This window comes from Phyllobates terribilis, unplaced genomic scaffold (assembly GCF_046119375.1).
Source record: "Phyllobates terribilis strain yellow unplaced genomic scaffold, ASM4611937v1 Scaffold_4__5_contigs__length_816908805, whole genome shotgun sequence".
NCBI lineage: Eukaryota > Metazoa > Chordata > Amphibia > Anura > Dendrobatidae > Phyllobates > Phyllobates terribilis.
The window spans coordinates 782,304,170-782,328,119 of NW_027362764.1; the positions used below are offsets into that span (position 1 = coordinate 782,304,170).

Sequence of the window (23,950 nt, forward strand, 5' to 3'; positions counted from 1 at the left end):
GCATATCCGGCTGATGGCCATCTAACAATAGTGAGGGCCGACTGCTGGCCGTTTAACAATAGTAAGGGCCGCCTGATGGCCCTGTAAAAATAGTCTTTGTGACTTTCATAGTCCCTCCTTCATAAATGAAACAGGATGTGTCTGATCATGTCTCACACACCACATGGCCAGATAAGGAAGTAAAATGTTAACCCCTTTACAGCCTGTGACATATTAGTACGCACAGGCTGTAATCCCCCGGTTCAGTGAGGGCTCCAGCGCTGAGCCCGCACTGAACCGGGCACCTGTCAGCTAATTCTTACAGCTGACATGTGCCTGCAACAGCCGCGGGTGGAATCGCGATCCACCCGCGGCTGTTAACATGTTAAATGCCGCTGTCAATCTCTGACAGTGGCATTTAATAGCGCCGCACCGGAAGTGCGTCACTTACCCCGCCCATCGGTGACCCCATCACGTGATCGCAGGTCACCGATGGGTGGTCATGACAACCCTGGGTCTGCAGCAGACACCAGTGGTTGTCATGAGCTGGTCGCTATGAGCGCCACCTAGTGGTCGGCGCTCATAGCACAGAACCATTTCTGCTGCATAGAGGTGATCTGCTGATCCCCTGTATGTAGCAGAGGCGATCAGACAACTGCTGCTTCTAGTTTCCTATGGAGACTATAGAAGCATGCAAAAAGTGAAAAAAAAATGTTTTTAAAAAAATTTAAAAAATATAAAAGTTAAAATCACCCCCCTTTCACCCCATTCAAAATAAAATAATAAAAAAAAAACCACATACACATATTTGGTATCACCGCGTTCAGAATCGCCCGATCTAGCAATATAAAGAAAGAATTAATCAGACCGGTAAACGGCGTAACGAGAAAAAAATTCTAAACGCCAGAATTACGTTTTTTGGTCGCCACAACATTGCAATAAAATGCAATAACGGGTGATCAAAATATTGGATCTACCCCATAATGGTATCAATAAAAACTTCAGCTCGGTACGCAAAAAATATGCTCTCACCCGGCCCCAGATCCCGAAAAATGGAGACGCTACAGGTCTTAGAAAATGGCGCTATTTTTTTTTTTTTACCAAACTTTGGAATTTTTTTTCACCACTTAAATATAAAAGAACCTATACATGTTTGGTGTCTACGAACTTGTAATGACCTGGAAAATAATGATGGCAGGTCAGTTTTAGCATTCAGTTAACGTGGTAAAAAAAAAGAAAAAAAAATCTGTGGTATTGCACTTTTTTTGCAATTTCACTGCACTTGGAATTTTTTCCCCATTTTCCAGTACACAATATGGTAAAACCAGTAATGTCGTTGAAAAGTACAACTCGTCCTGCAAAAAATAAGCCCTCACATGGCCATATTGTCCAAATAATAAAAACGTTATGGCTCTGGGAACAAGGGGAGCAAAAAACGAAAATGCAAAAACGGAAAATCCCAGGGCTTCGAAGGGGTTAAGATGACATTTCCCGGTGAATGTATTTTTCACCATTGAAAGCAATGAAAAAGTGCAAAAACGCATCAAAAACGCTACATGTGAACATAGCTAAAGGTGTTGAGGAGCATTTTATTTTGTGTTTTTTGTGTTTTTGGTTATTTATTTTGCCTTCTATACAAGTCATTACCCTGGAAAGGATGTTCCTTAACATATTTGACAGGAAAATCCATTTTGATTTAGTTTTTGTATGTTTTATTGTGAGTCCGTAAAAGTGGCGTAATACTCTGACCACATTGTTGGCAGCAGTGACCTGGGGGTCAGAAATGCTTCCAGGGGTCTTCCCCATGCTGTCCCCATGTCATTTGAGCACTGTCACTATCGTTTTGGGCACTTTTTAGGCTTTCTACAGACTGCCGGGGGAGCCGCCGCAAAAATGCTCGAGTTTCCCATAGACTTACATTGGGCTCGTTGCTCGGGTCGAGCACCCGAGTATTCCAATGTGCTCGACCCGAGCAACGAGCACCCGGGCATTTTAGTGCTCGCTCATCACTACTTGTTACCTGTTGTGTCCCCCTTATCTCCTTATACTGGACATTGTAGCTTGCGAGCAGCAGGGTCTTCATTCCAACTGCAAATGTATTACGATGTGTTACTTTGTATTGTCTTTATTGTCTGTACCTGTCTCCGCTTAATCGTAAAGTGCTGCGGAATATGTTGACACTATATAGATAAAAGGATTATTATTTATTATTACATTTTTATTTTACAATATATGAAAATAGTACAGAAACGGGTAAAGTGAAGAAAATACAAATGATATAATGCTGATAAATAGACATCAATATATACAATGCACATAAACATGCTGTAAAGTGCTACTATGGGTTTTAGGTCATGTGACAAATAGGAGCTGACTACATACAAAGTTATACATCCACCTCTAAGCAAAACTTACTGCATACAGTTTTATACAGCCACCACCAGGGGGAGCTCATTACATACAGATTTATACAGCCACCAGTAGAGGGAGCTCACTACATACAGGTTTATACAGTCACCACTAGGGGGAGCTCACTACATACAGATTTATACAGCCACCACTAGAGGGAGCTCACTACATACAGATTTATACAGCCACCACTAGAGGGAGCTCACTACATACAGATTTATACAGCCACCACTAGAGGGAGCTCACTACATACAGATTTATACAGTCACCACTAGAGGGAGCTCACTACATACAGATTTATACAGCCACCACTAGGGGGAGCGCACTACATACAGATTTATACATCCACCACTAGAGGGAGCTCACTACATACAGATTTATACAGTCACCACTAGAGGGAGCTCACTACATACAGATTTATACAGCCACCACTAGGGGGAGCTCACTACATACAGGTTTATACAGCCACCACTAGAGGGAGCTCACTACATACAGATTTATACAGCCACCACTAGAGGGAGCTCACTACATACAGATTTATACAGCCACCACTAGAGGGAGCTCACTACATACAGATTTATACAGCCACCACTAGGGGGAGCTCACTACATACAGGTTTATACAGCCACCACTAGAGGGAGCTCACTACATACAGATTTATACAGCCACCACTAGAGGGAGCTCACTACATACAGATTTATACAGCCACCACTAGAGGGAGCTCACTACATACAGATTTATACAGCCACCACTAGGGGGACCTCACTACATACAGATTTATACAGCCACCACTAGAGGGAGCTCACTACATACAGATTTATGTTGTCTGGGAAGAAGAATGGCGCCGACGGGGCACGTAGTTTTTTAGGGTATTATGTGTAGTTTCTTGCTCTTGGCTGCTTCTATTTCACATTGTTTCAGACAGCCTATTCATTCATAGCACACATATACCCCCTGTGGCTTTTTTCTTCTGCCATACTTTATTGAGCAATATGTTCACTTTTGTATTGATATGAATTGTTCATCCACTTGCAGAATTTTTCTCTTGGTTCTCTGCTTGTTTTAGATATTTATTTTTTAGAACCTGTAGCATATATCTCTTCATTTTCCCGCACTAGTACCGTAGTCTAGGGACGTATTGGTTTATAGTGATTTAGAAGTGGTATGCAATCTTCACTCTTTATGGGATTTTTGTGTTAATTGAAGTCTACTGCATACAGATTTATACAGCCACCACTAGGGGGAGCTCCCTGTATACAGATTTATACAGCCACCACTAGAGGGAGCTCACTATATACAGATTTATACAGTCATCACTAGAGGGAGCTCACTACATACAGATTTATACAGCCACCACTAGAGGGAGCTCACTACATACAGATTTATACAGCCACCACTAGAGGGAGCTCACTATATACAGATTTATACAGCCACCACTAGAGGGAGCTCACTACATACAGATTTATACAGCCACCACTAGAGGGAGCTCACTACATACAGATTTATACAGCCACCACTAGGGGGAGCTCACTACATACAGATTTATACAGTCATCACTAGAGGGAGCTCACTACATACAGATTTATCCAGCCACCACTAGAGGGAGCTCACTACATACAGATTTATACAGCCACCACTAGAGGGAGCTCACTACATACAGATTTATACAGTCATCACTAGAGGGAGCTCACTACATACAGATTTATCCAGCCACCACTAGAGGGAGCTCACTACATACAGATTTATACAGCCACCACTAGAGGGAGCTCACTACATGCAGATTTATATAGCCACCACTAGGGGGAGCTCACTGCATACAGATTTATACAGTCATCACTAGAGGGAGCTCACTACATACAGATTTATCCAGCCACCACTAGAGGGAGCTCACTACATACAGATTTATCCAGCCACCACTAGAGGGAGCTCACTACATGCAGATTTGTACAGCCACCACTAGAGGGAGCTCACTGGATAAGGATTTATTTAGACCCCAATAGTAGGAGCTGACACTAAACAGATGTATATAGCCAACACTTTTCGCATTAGTTATATGCAATAAAATTAATTTAATGTACGGTGGAATTATTTATGCATACAGTATGGCACTATTTAACATTGATATGGTAGCATTAGTTATGTGTCTATATTGCATAATTACGCACAGTATTAGTGAAATGTAAAGTATGGCAGCATTATTTATGCATAGTAAGATGTCAATAGTCATATATACAGTATTTCAGTATTATTTATGTGCACGGTATGGCACCATAATGTACGCTTTATAATGAGAGCGTTGATTATGTGAGCCTATGCTCGCCGCAGATGTAGCGCTCTTTTTCGCCTGCGCTTATTATGTTGCAGTAAAATCATTTACAGTGAAGGAGAATGGCGGCACTTTGTTAATAATATAGTGTACGGCCGTGAGCGGCTCGTGGGCTCCTCTCCGTCATCTCCCTGGCGGACATCTCTCGATAATATAATGGTCCGGTATCTCACAGCCCTAGTGCGCTGAGCAGCTCGCCGCCGTCCTGTTCTGTCCCCAGGTGAGGTGGAATTCCTTTATGTTAAACTGTATCATCAAAAGCGAGCACATCTGTGGAGAGGGAGGAAAGCCTCATTACTAGTGATCGGGAGGAGTAATCTGAAGCCGGGGAAGTAGTGTGTCTACAGGGAGAACAGTAACTTGTGGTAAATCTTCAATTTCGCAAGAGCTTTTATCTTCTAGTATCTGATTAGTGGCGCAGCGCAGATGCAATAATCAGACGCGCAAAATAGAAACTCCGACTTGTTTTATAGACTGGAAATATGCGAAAGCGCAGCTCGGCTTATTGTAAAGTGTTTACTTTGGCTTAGAAATCCCCGAGCGAGCGGCTGCCGGCTGTGTAAACGGATTGGGGAGCGGCCACAATGTCATTATTGTATTATTACTGATCTCATCAATGTTTGTGGCTTGTTACTTTTATTGTTGTTGGCTTTTCGTCTGTTGTGATGGTGATCTGCACCTCGTAGTGGAGACGATGGTTATGAAGTCTATAAATGCCGCCTTCCATCGATGTGCGGGAAGGACTGCTTCTCCTTAAAGAAACTAGGAGAGTCTAATTGGCAAAGATCCATGAGAGAAAAGGATGCAAATTAGTTTTCTGGTAGAACGAAAGAAATAAAGTGCCCCCCTAGGAGAGGTAACTACTCTGTGAGTCAGCGTCCAGTGATCCTTGAAAGAGGTTGAAAGGACATTATCAACCTACCCACAGAGGAGGTGATAACTTATAGAAAAGTGGGGGTCCGACTGCCAGGACCCTCATAGAATGGTGGGGGTCTGACCGCTAGAACCCATATAGAACAGTAGGGGTCTGACCGCCAGGACCTTTATAGAATGGTGGGGATCTGACCACCAGGACCTTTATAGAATGGTGGGGATCTGACTACCAAGACGTTTATAGAATGGTGGGGGTCTGACCACCAAGACCTTTATAGAATGGTGGGGATCTGACCACCAAGACGTTTATAGAATGGTGGGGATCTGACCACCAGGACTTTTATAGAATGGTGGGGGTCTGACCACCAAGACCTTTATAGAATGGTGGGGATCTGACCACCAGGACCTTTATAGAATGGTGGGGATCTGACCACCAAGACCTTTATGGAATGGTGGGGATCAGACCACCAGGACCTTTATAGAATGGTGGGGATCTGACCACCAAGACCTTTATGGAATGGTGGGGATCTGGCCACCAAGACCTTTATAGAATGGTGGGGATCTGACCGCCAAGACCTTTATAGAATGGTGGGGATCTAACCACTCCACCACTGCTACGTTTATTGTCTATGAGAATTGATAAAAAAAGCAGAGTGCCTCGCCAGTTGAGCTGCTCCATTCTAACAGGGATAAAAGTGTCCCGTTCTGCTGATCGGTGGAGGTCCCAGCGGCCAGACCCTCACCAATCTAAAACTTATCACCTATCCTTTTGGTAGGTTGATAATTTCCTGAGGTTCCTCAATGTTGTGCAGCATTTGTGACCAGAGATTGCCACCAATTGTCCAAACTGAACCCAGAGGAACTGTGCAGAGGACCACTACGACCGAGTCACCGGAATGCGCTTGGAAAAGGAGACGGGACATCGTGAGCAAGATCCGGACATCACCAATCAAGGCCTGGGATCCAGACTACGCCGGTCAAGAACAGAGGCTCAGCCTTTATCTGTCATGGCCCAATAGTCGGCCGTCGCAGGTGAAGCACTGAAGACCGAGTACAGGCGGCCATCCAGAAGTGGACATCCGCTGTGGTGATCCGGAGGCGCAAATGAACCGGGTCATTACTTCCAACGCTGACGTACGGTACAGGGTTCGGCCCGGGGCTGTGCAGCAGATGGGACGGGGACCGGCCAGTGTGAGGAAGGCCCATAGAGCATTACTTGACAATTAAACTCCGTGGTCAGCTAGTCTTTTGATGCAATGTGCACATAAATGCGGCCCATATAGTCTACATAACCGTCACATGTACTGAGGGGTGCAAGTCACCTTTACAAGGTTATCTTTTTTATCAGACATTAGCTTTAACAAGCCTTGAAATGTGACCAGGGATAAAAGCAAGCCAGAGACTCATCTACAGACAGTCATTTTGGGGGTTCTTGCCCCTCATCAGTGCAGAGCAGTCTGGCTGAATGCGACACCCATGAGGCATTTTTCCTTATTAAAGGGTTGGACAATGACTTTCATGTTAGTTGCTCCTTCTTGATTGAACTTATGAGATAGTTTCTTTAATTCTGCTAAAGAGGTAATTTCCATACTTCCCTCGTATGGCGCACTGCCTGTAAGACTCCATACTCCGTATTACACTGATGAGGAGTAACCACTCCGGCACAGCTGTCTGTAGATGAATTTCTGGATCGGTCATATTGGAAGGCTCATTAAAGGGTTGGACATTATCTTACATGGCATTTGCAAGACAGTTAATTGTGTTCTAATTGAGATTTAGTTTGCATACGTTTCTCCCATGGTGCATTGCCAAGACTACATACTCATCTGGTCTCATTAAAGAGGTGGTCTAGGTTTGTGGTTGAAGGCTCCATGCGACGGCAGACTTGTGAATTCTCACACACACTGTACGCTGTGAGGCTAGGAGGCAGTCATGTGATTCCCCCCCCCATATGTGATGTGCATTCTTCTGGCCACATTCCAACTAGACGTGTGTGGCCTTGCTCCATTCACTTGCATTAAGCGAGGACAAGCACGTCTAGTCGGCACGTGACCTCATGTGTTCGAATCACATACTTGCAATCACATGACCGCCCGCTCCCCGCTCCGTCACTGGAGAATCCTCACAGTGCGCGGTACGCAGTGAGGATTTAGAAGTTTGCATTTGCATAGAATGACTGCAGACTGCAACCTCATGCCTGGACAACCCCTTTAAGGAGAACAATAACATTCCACACATTGCCTCAAGGGAGTCACACTCAGCCCGCAGAGTGAAACAACTGTCTCTAGATGAGTTTCTGTCTTGGTCATTTTGCAAGAGACTTATACGCCAGCTACCTACTCGCAGGATTCTGCTCCATGACCTATTGGACGCTGTATGCATAGAGGTGTAAAGAAACATTGCTTATAGTGAAGAATACATACAGCCCCTGACAAAGCCTTTATGGCAGAACACAGAGGTTGTGCAGCTGTATAATAAGCAGCCACACAGACTCTGAGTTTTCATCTCCAGGCTTATGATTGTTAGCTCATGATCACTAACCTGAGAGACGGCGGATGCTAACACAAATGCTCCAAACACAGACACATATGTTAGAGCGAGTGCCCAGCCCGTATTCCTGTTACCAACTTTCCTGTTCCGTGAAGTTGAAATCAGGACGCAGCAAATATAAGAAATCAAACGTGAGTTACCTTCTCTATGACCGCATTGATTGTTGCATTATGGGATAAGATGTTTATTAGCTGAAGCCTAAGGATGGCGGTTCCTGTGGAAAATATAGACATGAATAAACGTAATTAGGATCTCAGGGTGACCCCACTGAACACAACAAGATGGCTGCATGTTACTGGAATGTATAGGAAAGGTTGGCAAAATGATGTCTCTCTTCTCTGACATCACTTCCTGCTGTTTACCAGCGGGACGGCGGAGCAGGAAGTCTGTACGGTGCAGCTTCAGCCAATAGCTGCAGAGCAGGAAGTGTTTGCCGTGCAGCTTCAGCCAATAGCTGCAGAGCAGGAAGTCTGTGCGGTGCAGCTTCAGCCAATAGCTGCAGAGCAGGAAGTCTGTGCCGTGCAGCTTCAGCCAATAGCTGCAGAGCAGGAAGTCTGTGCCGTGCAGCTTCAGCCAATAGCTGCAGAGTAGGAAGATTTTTGCATATCTTTGTGTAAATGGAAACCATGTAACTTTTACCTCTGAGAGTACAGAGGCACTATAAAGTAATCCAGAAATCAAAGTGTACCTGTCGTTTTTGGTGCATGTACATGGGGAATAACACTATTTATGGACATTATATGACTTGCATCCTGCATTTTTCACCAGTTTTCCCCTCTGCACGTTCTAACTCTCTGAGAACTAGTTGGTAGAGACTGGCTGCAATGATGTCTCCCATTTATTGCACACACACAAATGAGGGATTTCTACTCTCCTGTCTCTATGTAGCCCACTTTCAGAATCAGCAGCATGGAAGACATTATATAACAGCATCGAGCAATGTAGCTGTGAATATAGCTCTGAGTTACATAAAACACTTTTGTGAAAGTTGCAGCATGGAGGACATTATGCAGGAACACTAAACATTGTAGCTGCAAATTCAGCTCTAGCGTTAGAAAAACACTTACTAGTGAGCTGCAGCATGGTGGAAAATTATTAAGCAATACTGAGTAGAGTAGATGTGACTCCTGCTCCGGTGTGAAATAAAACATTTACTAGAGAGCTGCAGCATGGAGGACTTTATAAAGCATAGTAGACTTTATGTGAATCCTGCTTTACGGTGAGATAAAACACTTACTAGAAAGCCTTAAAACAGTCTGTCTCTCTACCTCTTTCACTCTGCTCTTTCTTGTCTGCAGCCATACTTAAATCTAAATAGGTTATCAAAATGACACATAACTTACCGGCTGTTACATTTTGTACAGTGGTTGTAGGAGAAGTCACTGTAGTACTGGTCGTAGTACTGAGCACAGGGTTGATAGTTGTATGTTGTGAAATAATTGAGGACGATGAAACCATTGAGGGTGAAGTAGTCACACTTGTTGCACTTTGTAAGGTACTTGGCAGTAAAGTGTCATAGGTTCCGGAAGTTGGACTCATTGCAGTGCCGGGGACAATAGTAGTTGAAGGTAAGATGGAGGTCGATGATTGCGGTACATTGGTTGTAGTATTTGTCCCCGGGCTGATGATAGTAGACGGTGTAGTTACTGTGATTGTTGATGAGCTTACATTGGGTTCAGTACTCAGTGCTGGAGAAGTGTTGTTTGTCGCGGCGGTCATAATAATTGTACTACTAGGTTGAGCAGTAGTTTCATCAAAACTTGAGGTTACTTTTCCAGAGGACACAGTCTCAGCTGAGAAGGAAAGTTCTGTTGTAGAAGGGGCAACTTCGGGTGTAGGAATTGTAGAAATGTAATTGGTTATATTAGACATTATTGTTGAAGTTCCTGGTATGGAACCGGATGTCAGTTCAGTTTGGGCTGAAGTGGTTGTAGACATCAATGTCATATCTGGGATTGCGGTGTATGTCTGAACAATGGTGGATCCAGTTGTAGTAACACTAGAAGTAACCATTGATTCGAATCCCTCAGTTGTATCTATGGTAGGGCTAACAAATCCATGAGAAGTACCTATGGTAGGAGAGATAGCAGTTGTGTCTCTTCTCTTAGTTGTATCTGTGGTAGGACTTATACTGGGAGTTGTATTTAATATCCCAGTTGTATCCATGGTAGGACTGGTGTCAGTAGTTGCATCTACTCTCTCACTTGTGTCTATGGAAGGATTGATATCAGTAGTTGTATCTATGGAAGGACTGATATCAGTAGTTGTGTTTATGGATGGACTGATATCAGTAGTTGTGTTTATGGAAGGACTGATATCAGTAGTTGTGTTTATAGAAGGACTGATATCAGTAGTTGTGTCTATGGAAGGATTGATATCAGTAGTTGTGTTTATAGAAGGACTGATATCAGTAGTTGTGTTTATAGAAGGACTGATATCAGTAGTTGTGTTTATGGAAGGACTGATATCAGTAGTTGTGTTTATGGAAGGACTGATATCAGTAGTTGTATCTATGGAAGGACTGATATCAGTAGTTGTGTTTATGGAAGGACTGATATCAGTAGTTATGTTTATGGAAGGACTGATATCAGTAGTTGTGTTTATAGAAGGACTGATATCAGTAGTTGTGTTTATGGAAGGACTGATATCAGTAGTTGTGTTTATGGAAGGACTGATATCAGTAGTTGTATCTATGGAAGGACTGATATTAGTAGTTGTATCTATTGAAGGACTGATATCAGTAGTTGTGTTTATGGAAGGAATGATATCAGTAGATGTGTTTATGGAAGGACTGATATCAGTAGTTGTGTTTATGGAAGGACTGATATCAGTAGTTGTGTTTATGGAAGGACTGATATCAGTAGTTGTGTTTATAGAAGGACTGATATCAGTAGTTGTGTTTATGGAAGGACTGATATCAGTAGTTGTATCTATGGAAGGACTGATATCAGTAGTTGTGTTTATGGAAGGACTGATATCAGTAGTTGTGTTTATTGAAGGACTGATATCAGTAGTTGTGTTTATGGAAGGACTGATATCAGTAGTTGTATCTATGGAAGGACTGATATCAGTAGTTGTGTTTATGGAAGGACTGATATCAGTAGTTGTGTTTATAGAAGGACTGATATCAGTAGTTGTGTTTATAGAAGGACTGATATCAGTAGTTGTGTTTATGGAAGGACTGATATCAGTAGTTGTGTTTATGGAAGGACTGATATCAGTAGTTGTATCTATGGAAGGACTGATATCAGTAGTTGTGTTTATGGAAGGACTGATATCAGTAGTTATGTTTATGGAAGGACTGATATCAGTAGTTGTGCTTATAGAAGGACTGATATCAGTAGTTGTGTTTATGGAAGGACTGATATCAGTAGTTGTGTTTATGGAAGGACTGATATCAGTAGTTGCATCTATGGAAGGACTGATATCAGTAGTTGTATCTATTGAAGGACTGATATCAGTAGTTGTGTTTATGGAAGGAATGATATCAGTAGATGTGTTTATGGAAGGACTGATATCAGTAGTTGTGTTTATGGAAGGACTGATATCAGTAGTTGTGTTTATGGAAGGACTGATATCAGTAGTTGTATCTATGGAAGGACTGATATCAGTAGTTGTATCTATTGAAGGACTGATATCAGTAGTTGTATCTATGGAAGGACTGATATCTGTAGTTGTGTTTATGGAAGGACTGATATCAGTAGTTGTATCTATGGAAGGACTGATATCAGTAGTTGCATCTATGGAAGGACTGATATCAGTAGTTGTATCTATTGAAGGACTAATATCAGTAGTTGTGTTTATGGAAGGACTGATATCAGTAGTTGCATCTACTCTCTCACTTGTGTCTATGGAAGTACTGATATCAGTAGTTGCATCTACTCTCTCACTTGTGTCTATGGAAGGACTGATATCAGTAATTGTATCTATGGAAGGACTGAAATCAGTAGTTGCATCTACTCTCTCACTTGTGTCTATGGAAGGACTGATATCAGTAGTTGCATCTACTCTCTCACTTGTGTCTACGGAAGGACTGATATCAGTAATTGTATCTATGGAAGGACTGATCTCAGTAGTTGCATCTGCTCTCTCACTTGTGTCTTTGGAAGGACTGATATCAGTAGTTGTATCTATGGAAGGACTGATATCAGTAGTTGTGTCTATGGAAGGACTGATATCAGTAGTTGTATCTATGGAAGGACTGATATCAGTAGTTGTATCTATGGAAGGACTGATATCAGTAGTTGTGTCTATGGAAGGACTGATATCAGTAGTTGTATCTATGAAAGGACTGATATCAGTAGTTGTGTTTATGGAAGGACTGATATCAGTAATTGCATCTACTCTCTCACTTGTGTCTATGGAAGGACTGATATCAGTAGTTGCATCTACTCTCTCACTTGTGTCTATGGAAGGACTGAAATCAGTAGTTGCATCTACTCTCTCACTTGTGTCTATGGAAGGACTGATCTCAGTAGTTGCATCTACTCTCTCACTTGTGTCTTTGGAAGGACTGATATCAGTAGTTGTATTTATGGAAGGACTGATATCAGTAGTTGTGTCTATGGAAGGACTGATATCAGTAGTTGTATCTATGGAAGGACTGATATCAGTAGTTGTATCTATGGAAGGACTGATATCAGTAGTTGTGTCTATGGAAGGACTGATATCAGTAGTTGTATCTATGAAAGGACTGATATCAGTAGTTGTGTTTATGGAAGGACTGATATCAGTAGTTGCATCTACTCTCTCACTTGTGTCTATGGAAGGACTGAAATCAGTAGTTGCATCTACTCTCTCACTTGTGTCTATGGAAGGACTGATATCAGTAGTTGTGTCTGTGGAAGGACTGATATCAGTAGTTGTATCTATGGAAAGACTGATATCAGTAGTTGTATCTATGGAAGGACTGATATCAGTAGTTGTGTCTATGGAAGGACTGATATCAGTAGTTGTATCTATTGAAGGACTGATATCAGTAGTTGTATCTATGGAAGGACTGATATCAGTAGTTGTATCTATAAAAGGACTGATATCAGTAGTTATGTCTATGGAAGGACTGATATCAGTAGTTGTATCTATGGAAGGACTGATATCAGTAGTTGTGTCTGTGGAAGGACTGATATCAGTAGTTGTATCTGTGGAAGGACTGATATCAGTAGTTATGTCTATGGAAGGACTGATATCAGTAGTTATGTCTATGGAAGGATTGATGTCAGTAGTTGCATCTACTCTCTCACTTATATCTATGATAGCACTGGTGTCAATAGTTGCATCTATTGCTTTGGTTGTTTCCATGATAGGAGTGATATCAGTATCTACTGACTTAGTTATATCTATGATGGCACTGGTGTAGATAGTTGTTCCTTTGGTTATATCTTTGATGGCACTGGTGTCAGTAGTTGTATCTGTTGCCTTAGTTGTACCTATGGAAGGATTGACTTCGGTACTTGTATCCATTGGCTTAGTAATATCTATGATGGCACTGGTGTAGATAGTTGTTCCTTCAGATGTATCTATCCTCGTACTGTTATCAGCAGTTGTAGCAATGATAATCTCTGATGTACCAATCGTAGTTACAGACTGACTTCCATTAGGGTCTACTGTGGTGGAGATACTGATCTCTGGAGATATGGAGGGTACGATGCTGCCATCTTCAGTGTCCGCAGCTGTAGTCCCAGGCTCAGGTGACGGTGTGTACGTCTGCTCTATTCCTATAGTTGACGGATCTTCTGATGTATATGCGGCTGTAATTGTCTGACTGGTAGTGGGAGCAGTCGCTGCAAGGGACAATAAATAGTAACTTATGAGATAGATAGATAGATAGATGATAAATAGATAGATGATTGATAGGGATAATAGAAAGTGTAGTAGATCGCCTCACTTGGCTGCACATTGAGGTAGACACAGGAACACTGTCTTTTAAATTCTCCAGTGGTTTATTAAGAGTTCGACATAAACCACGGCCTTCCTGGCCTAACAGGAAAAACAAAACATAACATATGGCACAGTCTTGGTGCTACGGGTAATCGCCCGTTTCAGGAACCAACAACCCAAGGTTTAGCTTTCCTTCACATGACAGCTCCAGAGGTTGTGCCTCCAGGCCCACCCCACACCAAATGCTCTAAAAGGCTGGGAATTTATCCTCTGAACTCCTCCCTCTCTACAGGTGTTTAATCACCCTAGCACTAATCATGGCTGATTAACCCCTTTCTCTACTTTGTGTGCTGGAACACTTTTTCTCTGTTTATATTACGGGAGCTAACAATCTCAGTGCTACACACCTCCCATCCAGTAGGTTGCCAGTGACTTTGTCACATAACCTTCCCCCTCTGCCCAAAGCCGTAGGCTTTGGCACCTTCAGTAACCAAACAGGGAAGTCTAAACCGGGCATCTGTGTTACTGTGCAGCTTCCCAGGCCTTTGCTCCACATGAAAGTTAAAGTCCTGTAGCCCTGAGTTTCAACTCTTGGAATGCCATTTCTGCTTCATGAGACCATTTGGTCATCACCATCTTCGTGCCTTGAAGAAAGTCGGTCAGGGGTGTGGCTATAATGGAAAAATTCGGGATACACCGCTCATAGTATCCCACCATTCCCAGAAATGCCCAAACCTATTCCTTGGAGATCGATTTCAGACAATTTTGGATTGCCTCCACCTTATTCACTTGCGGTTTTACTTTGTTTCTTACGATGTTGTAGCCCAGGTATTTTCCCTTCTTTTTCTCGATGGCACACTTCTTTGGATTTATGGTAACCCCCCCTTTCCTCTGCACAGCCAGCACGGCCTGGACTTTCTGCAGATAACTTTCCCAATCTGGGCTGAATATCACAATATCGTCGAGGTACGCTGCAGCTGTGAGGGGCTAAGATCTGGTCCATGGCCCTTCGGAATGTAGCTGGAGCTCCTTGCAGCCCGAATGGAATGGCATACTGGAAGCAACTGTCAGGTGTAGAAGAGGCCGTCTTCTCCTTTGCACTTTGAGAGAGAAGGATTTGCCAGTAACCTTTCGTTAGGTCCAGGGTGGTGATGTATCTGGCTGACCTTAGCTTCTCTATGAGATCATCAATTTAGTTTCTTGTGGTTGTTTCAGAGACGCGACTCTCCCCCAGGCATGAGGACGTGTTTCCGTCTGCGTATGTGCTGGCAACTCCGAGAACAGGTCCCAGTTCCGCTGAAGCAGTTCTCGGCACTGTTGTTTCTGGGCCGGTGACAGTGTCTCTGTCGTTGTGACATCCTCAGTGTCCCTTTCTGGCTTCTCCAGCCCACATGGAGATTCAATGCGTTCCCTCTGTTGATGGATATTGGCATAAGAGGATTTTGGAAGTGAGAGGTGGTAGCGGTTAACTGGCAGTTGGGACAGGACTTGCAATATGTTAGTATTTCTCGGTTACATCTGGGCCAATTGAACCTCTACATGACCCGTTCTTGAGTTTTGTCCACCCCCAAATGGTCACCCAAGACATGCGAATGGGTCTTGACCAACGCCCTTTGTCTATAGGGTCCTGGTACCAATAATTGCTCCACTATATCCTCCCTCACCTTATTAACTCGGTACAATAAGTCCCCACTCAACCTGAAATAGGGAAACCTGATATCAGCCCCTGACTCCTGTGCTATGTTGTTTATGACAGTTACCTTCTTTTAGCGATAGGTCCCTATGTTGGGTGATCCCAAAATTTTCTCTGGTCACCCCTATCTCAGGAATATCTACCTCTGGGGATACTACCTTCTCCTTTTCACCCACTGAACAGAAGGGAAACCCGCCAGACTCTGGTGTTGATAAGACTTTTTTAGGGTCAACTCGTTCCTTACCTGAGCAATCGAGGTATCCACCCCTCCCCCACAAGTCCCAAAACAACACAAAGTCCCTGCCTATGATAATTGGGTGCAACAAATCCGAGACTATGCCGACCTCATGGGACTCAGTCTTAAGAATCCCCGTGAATGCAGCGGACGCCAACCTTCTTCCCAGGGATCAATTGGAGAGGGTGTGTGGCCATCACAAGGGTCACATAACTCCCTGAGTCTAGCAAACCAGTCATTTGCAGGTGATTCACTTTTACAGTACAAACTTAGGGCCCCTTGCCAGGTGGACAGTCCACACTGCAAGCTGGATATGAGTATAATGAACACCGCCATCCCATGCTACAGTCCATTTTCTCAGTGGTCAGGGGACAATGGGCTGCTATATGACCTGGGCTGTGACATCTCCAGCAAACTACATCCCCCAATGAAGCCCTTGGCATGACCTCCATCGTCCCCGTAGACTTTGGATGCCCCACCCTCTTTTTAACCTCCACCCCCCAGTATGGAGTGGGATGCCTCCCCAAGGACTCCTCGACCCCCTTATGCCTTTTGACCAGTCTGACCAAGTCATTGGCGTTCTGGGGATCTCCCTGGGCAACCCAAGTCTGCATCGGGCTTGGAAGGGAGTGCACGAACCGGTCCATTAAAACTCGCTCCACCATCTGTGCTGGGATAGAGGACTCCGGCTGTAACCACTTTTGGATGAGGTGCAGCAGAGCAAACATTTGGGAGCGAGGGGGTTTATCACGGTGATATGCCCAGCGGTGGACCCATTGTGCCCTGACAGACATTGTCACCTCCAAGCGCACCAAAATTTCTGTTTTAAATTTTTCATATTCTTCGGCATCCTGTAAGTCCAAATTATAGTAGGCCTTTTGTGGCTCCCCTGCTAAATATGGCGCCAAGAATTCCGCGCATTGCTCTGGCGGGAGTTTCTCTCTATCGGCGACCCTTTAAAAACAGTTAAAAAGGCCTCTATGTCTCCACCTGGGTAATTTTCTGCAAGGCTCTCCTCACTGCCTTCCGGACAGAGAAATCATCAGCTGATATTGGGGTCATTCCTGCTGTCGTGCCACAAATCGCCTCTGTGAATAAATCAATCTGCTGCAGCTGTTGTTGGTGCTCCCGGTGCAGCTGGTGCTGCTGCTCCCTGTGCTGCTTTAGCTGCTGCAGGTGCTGCTGGTGCTGGCTTTGGACGAGGTGCTTGATCAGATCCTCCATTTTGTCTGACCGCTGTTATATCTTTACAGGACCAGAACATGCAGACTGTCCACAGCCGTCACACTTGCTTACTGGGCATCTTGCCCGCACTTCTAACACCAACTGTGGTAGATCTCCTCACTCGGCTGCACATAGAGGTACACAGGAACACTGTCTCTTTAAATCTCCTGTGGTTTATTAAGAGTTCGGCATAAACCACGGCAAAACAACCACGGCCTTCCTGGCCTAACAGGAAAACAAAACATAACGAATGGCACAGTCCTTATTGCTACGGGGAACCACCCGCTTCAAGAACAAACAACCCATGGTTTAGCTTTCCTTCACATGACAATACAGCTCCAGAGCTTGTGCCTCTAGACCAACCCCACAACAAATGCTCTAAAGGCTGGGAATGTATCCTCTGATCTTCTCCCTCTCTACAGGTGTTTAATCCCCCTAGAACTAAACATGGCTGATTAACCCCTTTCTCTACTTTGTGTTCTGGAACACTTTTTCTATCTATAATATAACCAGGGATGTGTCCATCTGTCTGAAGTCTCTATAGACTGCACCTGCGCAATGCGCCTGCGCAGTCTGGTCCCAGACAGGAGGAACACATCCACATCCCAGACAGGGATGAGGAGTGTGGCACCTGAGATCGCGGTATGTGTAGGCACTGAAAGCATACTGCGATCTCCGACACCATAAGCACATACCTGCCCATGAGAAGTGTGGCTGCAGCACCTCTGTTCGGGCCAGAGGCTGGGGAAGGAGTTTGTCTTCAACAAAATGGCGCTGGACAGGCACTGATTCCGGCACCATTTTAGTAAAAAAAAACAGGTGACTCGCTGCAGGGGAGCAATGGAAAGGTGAGTAGGATTGTTTTTTTATTAAATTTATGAAAGGATGGGAAGGAAATATACCAGGATGGGAGGGACATATACCAGGATGGGGGCACAAGTATCAGGATGGGGTCACAAATAACAGGATGAGGGAGCATATACCAGGATGGGGGCACAAATACCAGGATAGGGAAGCATATACCAGTATGGGGGCTCAAATACCAGTATGAGGGCACAAATACCAGTATGGGGGTGCAAATACCAGGATGGGTGAGCATATACCAGTATGGGGGCACAAATAATAGGATGGGGGAGCATATGCCAGGATGGGGGAGCATATACTAAGATGGGGGCACAAATACCAGGATGGGATGGACATATACCAGGATGTGGGAGCATATACTAGGATGGGGCACAAATACCAGGATGGGGGGGACATATACCAGGATGGGGATGCATATACCAGAATAGGGGAGCATATACCAGAATGGGGGTGCATATACCAGGATGGGGAGCATATACCAGGATGGGGGAGCATATACCAGGATGGGGGCAGAAATATCAGGATGGGGGACCAGGAAGGGGAGCATATACCATGATGGGGGACCAGGATTGGGGAGCATATACCAAGATAGGGACCAGGATTGGGGAGCATATACCAAGATGGGGGACCAGGATTGGGGAGCATATGCCAGGATGGGGGGAACATATACCACGATGGGGGAGCATATGCCAGGATGGGGGAGCATGGATCAGGATGAGGGGACATGGACCAAGATGGGGGAGCAGATACCAGGATGGGGGGAAAGGATTGGGGAGCATATACCAGGATGGGGGGAGAATATACCAGGATGAGGGGAGCATATATCAGGATGGGGGACCAGGATTGGGGAGCATATACCAGAATGGGGGAGGCATTTTTCAGGATGGGGGGAGCATGGACCAGGATGGGGGAGCATATACCAGGATAGGAGACCAGGATTGGGGAGTATGGACCAGGATGGGGGAGCATATACCAGGATAGGGAACCATATACCAATAACAATGCTCATCACCTGGGCGTAGAATGGGTTCAATAGCTAGTTTTTATATAACTGGAGCTAACAATCTCAGTGCTACATATCTCCCCTCCAGTACTTTGCCAGTGACTATGTCACAATAGATAGAGATAATAGATAGATAATAGATAATGGATAGATAATAGATAGATAACAGATACAGTTGAAACCAGAAGTTTACATACACTATATAAAAAGACACATATGCATGTTTTTCTCAATATCTGACATGATATCAGAATAAACCTTTCACGTTTTAGGTCAATTAGGATTACCATCATTTTTAATATTTGACAAATACCAGAATAATGAGAGAGAGACAGAACGTGCTTTGGTCCGAAATGTGCATGTCAACCCAAGGATAAAAACAAAAGACCTTGTGATGATGATGGCGGAAGCTGGTAAGATTGTGTCAAAATCCACAGTGAAACGAGTAATGTATAAACATGGACTGAAAGACCACTCTGCCAGGAAGAAGCCATTACTCCAAAAGAAACATAAAAAAGCCAGATTAATGTTTGCAAATGCACACAGACACAAAGACCTTAATTTTTGGAGACATGTCCTGTGGTCTGATGAAACTAAAATTGAACTTTTTGGGCATAATGGCCATCGTTACGTTTGGAGGAAAAAGGGAGAAGCTTGGAAGCCTAAGAACACCATCCCAACTGTAAAACACGGGGGTAGCAGCATCATGTTGTGGGGTTGTTTTGCTGCAGGAGGGACTGGTGCACTTCACAAAATAGATGGCATCATGAGAAAAGAAGATTATGTGGCAATACTGAAGCAACATCTCAAGACATCAGCCAGGAAGTTAAAGCTTGGGCGAAATGGGTCTTCCAAATGGACAATGACCCGAAGCATACTGACAAAATGGTAACAAAGTGGTTTAAGGATAACAAAGTCAATGTTTTGGAGCGGCCACCACAAAGCCCTGATCTCAATCCTATTGTAAATTTATGGGCAAAGCTGAAAAGGCTGGGAGGAAGACGACCTACAAACCTGGATCAGTTACACCAGTTTTGCCAGGAGGAATCAGCCCAAATTCCGACCAACTATTGTGAGAAGCTTGTGGAAGGAGATCCCAAACGTTTCACCCAAGTCATTCAGTGTAAGGGCAATGGTACCAAATACTAATGAAATGGATGGAAACTTTTGACTTTCCAGTAAGTAATAAAAATTCCTTAAAACATTCTCTCTCTCTCTCATTATTCTGGCATTTGGCAAATATTAAAAATGATGGTAATCCTAATTGTCCTAAAACGGGAAAGGTTTATTCTGATTTCTTGTCAGATATTGAGAAAAACATTATATGTGTCTTTTTATACAGCGTATGGAAACTGGTTTCAACTGTAGATAACAGATAGATAATAGATAATAGATAGATATATGGATAGATGATAGATAATAAATAGATAATAGATAGATGATAGATAGATATATGGATAGATGATAGATAATAGCTGATAGATAGATAATAGATAGATAATAGATAGATAATAGATAAATGATAGATAATAGATAGAGAATAGATAGATAATAGATAGATAGATAGATAATAGATAGATGATAGATAATAGATAGAGAATAGATAGATAATAGATAGATAATAGATAGATAGATAGATAATAGATAGATGATAGATAATAGATAGATGATAGATAGATGATAGATAATAGATAGATAGATGATAGATAGATAATAGATAGATATATGGATAGATGATAGATAATAGATAATAGATAGATAGATAGATAGATGATAGATAGATAGATGATAGATATATGGATAGATGATAGATAGATAATAGATAATAGATAGATAATAGATAGATCGGTCTCTGTCTCACCATACAGCAGCAGACTCAGTATCCCACATAGGGTCCAGCCCGTCCTGGGGGTCATGTTTTCTGCACCTTCTTCTTGTGATGATGGGTTTATATCCCGCCCGCGCTCGCTCACCTGTTCTCCTAAACTGTGGGTGGATCTTACTCCTCGCTGGAGAATTTGTGCCTTTTATGGCCGTGTGTACATTACACTGAGCAAACAAGCCTGAGTCTGTGGACGGGAAGGAAACCTGATCTTAGCGCCGAGATTTCTCTATCAAATTATGTTTAGCTGCAGGGAATAAGAGAAGAGAGCAGCATTGTACAGTCATGAAGTGCTCTACCCCCTGTATATCAATCACAATCAGTCCCTTCATATCACATTGGGGGCCTTTCTTATCTCATTCATGACTGAGCAACTTTTCTGCTTTTGCGCTTTTTCATTCTTCCGTTTTTGCAAGAGCCAAAACTTTATTTTTCTGGCCACATAGTCATATCAGGGCTTGCATTTTGCAGTACGATATGTTGTTGTGAATGTAACCATTCATTTTGCCATGTAATGTACTGCAGAGGTAAAACAAATCCTACTGCAGTGAAATGTTTAAAAATAAAATGTATTCCTGCTATTGTTATTTTATTTTGTTTTTATGGTGTCATCATGATTCTCCCAAGGCAGGACAACTAAGGCGATACTGAACTTTCTCACGCAGTGAGCGGTGCTGTAAGTGAGGTGACCGGGGTTCACCAGCTATGAACTCCGGTGACCTTTCTCATGCCAGTGCTACACACTGCTGGGAACGCTTCTGACTCAGTGTGTTCCGCCAGGCATTTAGAGCGGTTGCATCACTGATGTGACTGCTCTCCAAATCATCCCGATCGTTGTGGGACAGATATGGATTATCTTCCTGTTGGACAGGTGCCGAATATGTTTTTTTCTATTTTTTAATTTTGAAAATAAATGGGTAAAAGAGGGTGGGGAGTTTTATTTCAAATAAAGGCATCTGTGTCTTTCTTTCAATTAAAGGACTTTATTCTTGCTGTGTTTTTATCACTATCCATGGCTCCTTCCCAGTCTGAGAATAGCAGCCTCCAGGTGTCTGCATTAGCTTGGCTGTCTGTCAAAAATAAGGGGGTCCCCACGCATTTTTTTTAAATTATCCATTTAAATAATTAAAAGTTACGGTGTGGGGACCCCTGTATTTTTGATAACCAGCTAATAAAAAGCTGACAGATGGGGGTTGCAGCCAGCAGCTGTCAGCTTTACCTGCACTTGTTATCAAAAATAGAGGGGAACCCACAACATTTTTTTTTTAAATGTATTTATTTATTGCACAGGTGCCAGCTGATGAATACTCTCATCATCCTCACCTGCTCTTGCTGCTATCAGTGAGAGCAGGCGTACCCTGATGAGAGTAGTACACTTATCAGCTGACGCCTGTGACCAACGGTAACCTTTTTACCACCGGTCACAGCTGCTGGCTCACATGCTGTCACCTGGGAGTGGGAATTGCAGTTCTGTGACCGGCGGTAACAAACTTACCGCTAATCAGAGCCGCTGGTGTTTCTCGTGCTGTCACATAGATGACAGCGTGGGAAACAGCCCATGTCCGTGGTGCCGTACCCGAAGAGTAGCTTGGACATCCTGAAGAAGTCAGTGTTCAGGGTGGTGGAAAGAAATTTTTAAATTTCTAAGACCCGTCATCAGCCTCTACTTGCATCAATGTTGATGAAAAGTTAAAGGGACGGTGCACTTTTACACCCATCATTGGTTCATGTAGCACATCCCCTCAAGTAAACAGAAATGGGCTACTGAAAATATTGGAATAAAAAGAACCCAAACAATCGATTGCACTAACGATCGTTCTATCACACACAACATCACCAATTTCCCCGTGTGATGGAGATAAGGGAGCAATGTTTGACTCCCTATATTTCGAGGATTAGCTATTTTTTTTTATTACTGTGTTACTAGAGTCATAACTGTTTCATTTTATGGATTGCTGTTCGTAGATTGTATTTTTTTTAATGCCACCATATTTGGGTTTTGGTATTTTTCGTTTTAAAAATGGAATGGAAAACAAAATTGTACAAATTTTTCGAGTTTCTGTTTCTTTTTTGCATTACCGGTAATCATCACCTTGTGGTATAAGTGATGCAATATCTTTATCTTGAGCATCGGTACGATTACGATCCAATGATTAGTGTCCAACTGCTTAGATGCTGCTTTTGCTATCAACTGTGGCATGTAAAGGATTAAACTGTAGAAATCCCCATGAATCAGCAGTACGAGGAAGAAACTCGTCTAACTGCTTATATGATGTGGTTCCTATTGACTGAGGCATATAAGGGATTAAACTTCAGGAATCCCCAAACATCAGTATGAGGGGGCTGCCTCTCGTGCCTCATCCCCTTCACTACAAATTTTGTTACTACAGTGAAGACCCCTATAATCGCTCAGAATGAGCCATCAATGCAAAGTCCCAGAAAACCCTGTACACTTCCCTGTCTGTGTAATGGGGAAGTGCTAAAGGTAATACGGGAGAGGATTGTCCCTTGTCCTTACTATTACTCATATATTACATCAATAATTGAGTCAATGAGTAGAGGAAGTTTTAGATAAAAAGAACCTTCTTTCTAAAAACGTGGGAGACCAATTGATTTCAATGTTTGGTGACAGTGTGTTATGTATCTAGAGATTTAGGTTTTTACAGTCCTTGATGAAACATAATCTCCAGTGGTTACAGGTCACTGTCAAACTCCACAATAACAAAAGGAACTAGCCACCATCTCCAATCGTTTATTCAGGCCGATTGGACACCTGTTACAGGTAGCATATGGCTTCAGGGGTGCGGTTTACAGAGCAAGAGGAACAGAGCTATTACATTTTATACACAGTACAGACCAAAAGTTTGGACACACCTTCTCACTTAAAGATTTTTCTGTGTTTTCTTGGCTATGAAAATTGTACATTCACACTGAAGGCATCAAAACTATGAATTAACACATGTGGAATTATATAGTTAACAAAAAAGTGTGAAACAACTGAAAATATGTCTTATATTCTAGGGTCTTCAAAGTAG

General features: G+C 43.2%; 1 protein-coding gene across 1 annotated transcript; it reads right to left on the reverse strand.

The window, feature by feature from the left end:
* Positions 1-2,164: 2,164 nt before the first annotated feature.
* Positions 2,165-11,069, reverse strand: LOC141266059 (uncharacterized). The gene is made up of 3 exons (XM_073679933.1): positions 9,481-11,069; positions 8,278-8,351; positions 2,165-4,984 (listed from the first exon to the last, which is right to left on the reverse strand). The coding sequence occupies exons 1-3, from the start codon at positions 10,301-10,303 to the stop codon at positions 4,892-4,894; spliced, it is 990 nt and encodes a 329-aa protein (XP_073536034.1). The 5' UTR covers positions 10,304-11,069; the 3' UTR covers positions 2,165-4,891.
* Between the last annotated feature and the right edge of the window lie 12,881 nt (positions 11,070-23,950).

Coding starts and splice junctions, on each gene's coding strand:
- LOC141266059 (XM_073679933.1), bottom strand. CDS start 10,303: ATGGATACAACTGGGATATTAAATACAACTCCCAGTATAAGTCCTACC. Junction 8,352..9,480: donor TGTACAAAATGTAACAGCCG/GTAAGTTATGTG, acceptor TATTTTCCACAG/GAACCGCCATCCTTAGGCTT. Junction 4,985..8,277: donor TCAATGCGGTCATAGAGAAG/GTAACTCACGTT, acceptor CCCTCTCCACAG/ATGTGCTCGCTTTTGATGAT.